General features: G+C 31.8%; 1 protein-coding gene across 1 annotated transcript; it reads right to left on the bottom strand.

Annotated features, from left to right (window-relative positions):
* Positions 1-3,384: 3,384 nt before the first annotated feature.
* Positions 3,385-4,689, bottom strand: LOC6048984 (zinc finger protein 93). Its single transcript, XM_001865787.2, has 3 exons — positions 4,468-4,689; positions 3,789-4,402; positions 3,385-3,725 (listed from the first exon to the last, which is right to left on the bottom strand). The coding sequence occupies exons 1-3, from the start codon at positions 4,579-4,581 to the stop codon at positions 3,446-3,448; spliced, it is 1,008 nt and encodes a 335-aa protein (XP_001865822.2). The 5' UTR covers positions 4,582-4,689; the 3' UTR covers positions 3,385-3,445.
* Between the last annotated feature and the right edge of the window lie 511 nt (positions 4,690-5,200).

Raw genomic sequence — 5,200 nt, 5'->3', positions numbered from 1 at the left:
ATATACGTCGGAACTTGCAGAAAACACTACATTCGCCCCTCGTGATTGGGTGAAAACACAAGGGCGAAAACTCAATTTGGTTTGTTTTGATTGATGTCGTTGATTAGCCCTTTTGTTTTTTGCTTGTAAAATTTCGTATTTTCGGAATTTTGAGATGATGGAGGGTGTTTTAGAATCAGTTTTGTTCGCTTTATATGATTCTGACAAAAACTCAGTTTGTTTACATCTGAGGGATTCGCCCTTTTGAAAAGTTGTTACTGATGTGATCGTTCCTAAAGTAGAGTACCCACTTGGTAAAGAATGGACAGTAGTGGTAACTGGAGACCCCGCAATTGGGTACTAAAGCCCTGTGTAATTTTTTATGTACAACGGTAAAAAACACGATTAAAAACCATTTCTGATCACTTTTTTTCATTTTAATGCAAAAAAAAAGTTGACAAGACAACATTTTTTTGATGCTTCAACTATGGTCCCCTTGGAACGAACTGTCAAGTACGGTATGCTGATCGGAAGGAACGCGGTCAAGAAATGTTGCGTGTTCTTTTCGTGACCCCCCCAAGAAAAGTTGACAGTTCGGTATGAGCGCGATTGACGGTGTGCGCGCTTGAGGTTCTTTCGAGGAAAAAATAAAAATATTCAAAAGTTAATATTAGATAGATTAAAAATGTTTATTCAAAAAAACTTTTAACAACAATTATAAACAAAAATAAGAAATCAATAATTGAACATTTCTTTTAAAAAACAGAAAATTAGAAATTCTTAGAAGAACTTTAATTAAAAAATTATGTAATTAAGAAATAAGGAAATTAAAAAATTATGTAATTATGAAATAAGGAAATAAAAAAAAATGGAAATAAAGAAATCAGGGAATTCGGAAATTTGGAAATTATGATATTAGCAAATTAGTAAAATAAAGAAAATAAGAAAATTAGGAAATTAAATTAGGAAATTAGGGTATTAGGAAGTGAGAAAATTGGGAAATTGGGATATCAGGAAACTAGGAAATTAGGAAGTAAAGAAATTTGGAAGTTAGGAAATTAGGAAATCAGGAAATTAGTATGTTAGGATATAAGGAAATTAAGAAACTAGGAAATTAGGAAATTAGGAGTTTAGGAAATTAAGAAATCAGGAAATTAGGAAATTTGGAAATATGGAAACTAGGAAATTAGGAAATAAGGAAATTAGGATATTCGGAAACTAGGAAATTAGGAAGTCAGGAAATTTGGAAATTATTAAATATGGCTGGTACAAATTGGGTACAAATGTTTATTTTTTTCCTTTAATTCTTAAATTCTAAAATTCTAAAATTCTAAAATTCTAAAATTCTAAAATTCTAAAATTCTAAAATTCTAAAATTCTAAAATTCTAAAATTCTTAAATTCTTAAATTCTTAAATTCTTAAATTCTTAAATTCTTAAATTCTTAAATTCTTAAATTCTTAAATTCTTAAATTCTTAAATTCTTAAATTCTTAAATTCTTAAATTCTTAAATTCTTAAATTCTTAAATTCTTAAATTCTTAAATTTTAAATTCTTAAATTCTTAAATTCTTAAATTCTTAAATTCTTAAATTCTTAAATTCTTAAATTCTTAAATTCTTAAATTCTTAAATTCTTAAATTCTTAAATTCTTAAATTCTTAAATTCTTAAATTCTTAAATTCTTAAATTCTTAAATTTTAAATTCTTAAATTCTTAAATTCTTAAATTCTTAAATTCTTAAATTCTTAAATTCTTAAATTCTTAAATTCTTAAATTCTTAAATTCTTAAATTCTTAAATTCTTAAATTCTTAAATTCTTAAATTCTTAAATTCTTAAATTCTTAAATTCTTAAATTCTTAAATTCTTAAATTCTTAAATTCTTAAATTCTTAAATTCTTAAATTCTTAAATTCTTAAATTCTTAAATTCTTAAATTCTTAAATTCTTAAATTCTAAATTCTTAAATTCTTAAATTCTTAAATTCTTAAATTCTAAATTCTTAAATTCTTAAATTCTTAAATTCTTAAATTCTTAAATTCTTAAATTCTTAAATTCTTAAATTCTTAAATTCTTAAATTCTTAAATTCTTAAATTCTTAAATTCTTAAATTCTTAAATTCTTAAATTCTTAAATTCTTAAATTCTTAAATTCTTAAATTCTTAAATTCTTAAATTCTTAAATTCTTAAATTCTTAAATTCTTAAATTTAAATTCTTAAATTCTTAAATTCTTAAATTCTTAAATTCTTAAATTCTTAAATTCTTAAATTCTTAAACTCTTAAATTCTTAAATTCTTAAATTCTTAAATTCTTAAATTCTTAAATTCTTAAATTCTTAAACTCTTAAATTCTTAATTTTTCATTCTGGATTTTTTGAATTTTGGAAGAAATAAAGTTTTTGATTGTTATTCCGAGGTTTTCGTTACTTTGTATTTACGAATTTCTAATAACTTTTGAAAAATTTCGACGTTCCGTATTTCAACATTTTGAACTATTGAATTTATAAAAACTTTAATATCAAAATTATTATTCAATTCTGCAAATTTTTAATTTTGAAATTCCAAATTTCAGATTTTTGTTGAAATTTTCTTTATTATTAAAAAAAAGTTATTTGAAATTTCTGAAATGTTTGGTTTTTCATATTTTTGAATTTGTTGTTTGGTTGAATTTCAAAATTTCAGATTATTATTGTATTTTCAGTAAGAACATAGATATTTGTATGATTATTGTCAAGTTTAATTCCACTCTGATTTACTTCATTTTGGTACCGCGAGTGTGGATCAACCGGACAGCGCAGGGGACTCGTAATACAGAGTACTAGTTGGTACTAGCAATAAATAGTTGGTGACACGATGGCCGACAACTTCTTTTTTTTACTCCATTTCGACCAAAAATCTAAATCTGTTTCTTTTCTTTTCTTTGCATTTTGAGATTCGGCGGGAATTTTAAATATTATTATATCCAATACAAAACTATTTTATTTAAAACGAATTTATTTATCAGTCGCAATCAAACAGGAAAATTACAATTCTATGATTTTTTCATAAAAACATATTACAAACAAGCACCGCGCGAAGAAACGTCAAACGCAATCTTTCCGTTTCTGTTACTTTTCAGCTGCGTACCGCTTAAGAAAAATCTTTTCGTGACCCTTTCCTTGACCGTTTCTTGGGCGTTTTTTTATATGGAGTTTTGCGTTCCTTCCGATCAGCATACCAGCCTTCAAGTAGGAGCTTTTCTGTCAAGAAGGACCGCGAGGTTAATTTTTCAAAATTGATTTAAAAATCCATTTTAAACTCTTTGTGGTCGTACAAAGGGTCATTGTACTCAGAAAAATAAGCTTTATCGCTGTAAACAATAATATCAGCAATCTAAGCTTCATTTTAGGACCCAGCTAAGTCCTGTTAGGGAAAGGTTGAAAATACAAAAAAAAAACGGATAGCTATACAAGACGGTTCCAACGCTTTATTACTCCCCCGTCGCATTCCTTTGCTGAACCTTCGCCATCCGTTGAATTTCTGCCAACGTTCGAATTGCCTCCCCCGGGTGAATCTTCTTCATGTGCTTCACGTACAGAATCCGGTGTGCATGGCTAAAGTCGCACACGTGACAAGCAAAAGGTCGCTCTCCCGTGTGAGATCGCCGGTGCAGCGCAAGCACATGTTTGGTGTAGAAAGCTTTCCCGCAGAATTCGCATTTGTGATCGCGCTGCTGGGTGTGCACTAGCATGTGCGTTTTAAGCGCCGATCTACAACAGGGAAGTTTTAATTTACAGTTTGAGGTTGATTTTGCTGAGCATTGTGATACTTACGGTATACGAACACCTAGGTTACAAATTTCGCAGAATATTGTTTTCTCTTCATGTTGCCTGCTGTGCGTTTGAAGAGCCACGGTACTTGTGAATATCTTGCTGCATTGCGGACACGGGTGTCGCCCGTCGGAATGACGCCGTGCTGTGTGGCTCCTGAGTGCCATTGAACTGCAAAACTTTGCGCCGCAGTCGAGCGCATTGCAAGGATACGGCCGAACACCTCGGTGCCGGTTCATGTGATCCTCCACGTAGTTACTATTAAGTGACTTGCCACAAATCTCGCACATCTTGCTGTACCGCTCCTTGTACAATTCCTTCCGGGTACACGTGGCCAACTGTTCCTTCGTGATCCGCTTGTAAACTCGGTCCGTGATTCTTCTGTAACGGCGGCCCCCCTTTTTGTAAGGCTTCGGACTTGGTTCTTTCGGAGAGACAACCTCGTGGGGAGAAGGTTCAGGGTCGCATAAAACAGCAGCAATAGCATAAGCTGTTGGTTTGAGATTTAGGCCAAGTTTTTCGTTCCGACGACAATTTCGCTTGAAGAGGAAGAAACTCTCAACCTGCGCCTGGCAGACTTCGCAAACTATTGAAATGTGTTCAGCGTCAACTTTAAGCTGAAAGATTGAGGGAATTTTGGAATTTTACTGGTTGCACGTGGACTCGCAGACCCGTAACTTACATGAAGGACCAAGATGTCCTGAGCCTTCTCTCGAAAGTTACGTTCATCCAAACGGTTGTTGAAGTCGCACGTCTGCAAACACAACCGACACGTGGAATCGAGCGTAGTGTTCATCTTGTTAAGCACTTAGGTTTAGCAGTTTAATACAAGTTTCAAGAATCATTTAATTTGGCAAGTCGGAATTCCAACAGCAAAATTGTGTTGAAGCGCGCGTTGTTTATAAAGTTTAGTATTTTTGTTAACCAGCTGCAACCCGATCTTTTGACCCACAAGAATTCCGCAGTTTTGGGAGTGCGCAGATTTTCTCTAAACTGCCGCCAGCGCCACTGGGCCCTAGTGGCGAATAGCGGAACTAACGGCAACTAATTTTCCACCCCAAAGGGAGCTTTCTTTAAGTACGTAACGCAAATAAATCATCAATTTGTACATTTTCAACTTCTTTGCATTATTTTCTGTGTCCGTTAGGTTGATAAAGAAAAAATGATAAGCCATCAGTTTAAAAAAAATAACTTAAGCAAATTAAATTAAAATAAAACCATTAAGTTGCCAACTTTGATGAATTTTCACAATTTTTGGCCACAGTGAATCTCGCTCATAATTAGCATGGGGTTAGTATACATACTAACGAATATGAGAAAAATATTTTTGAGCGGGCGGTTTGAAAAAAAAAGTACCCGCCGAAGGAGAAATATGACAATTTTCCTATATTTTGACAAAGTTGCCAACTTTGATG

The sequence above is a fragment of the Culex quinquefasciatus genome, chromosome 2 (genome assembly GCF_015732765.1).
Source record: "Culex quinquefasciatus strain JHB chromosome 2, VPISU_Cqui_1.0_pri_paternal, whole genome shotgun sequence".
Lineage (NCBI taxonomy): Eukaryota > Metazoa > Arthropoda > Insecta > Diptera > Culicidae > Culex > Culex quinquefasciatus.
The sequence above is the reverse complement of the archived record's forward strand: the minus strand, read 5'-3'. Positions and strand labels throughout refer to the sequence as shown.

Excerpts from the sequence above, each read along its gene's own strand:
- LOC6048984 (XM_001865787.2), bottom strand. The coding sequence starts at position 4,581 with ATGAACACTACGCTCGATTCCACGTGTCGGTTGTGTTTGCAGACGTGC. Across the intron at positions 4,403-4,467 it reads AGGACATCTTGGTCCTTCAT|CTTAAAGTTGACGCTGAACA; the intron begins GTAAGTTACGGG and ends TCAATCTTTCAG. Across the intron at positions 3,726-3,788 it reads AACCTAGGTGTTCGTATACC|ATCGGCGCTTAAAACGCACA; the intron begins GTAAGTATCACA and ends TCCCTGTTGTAG.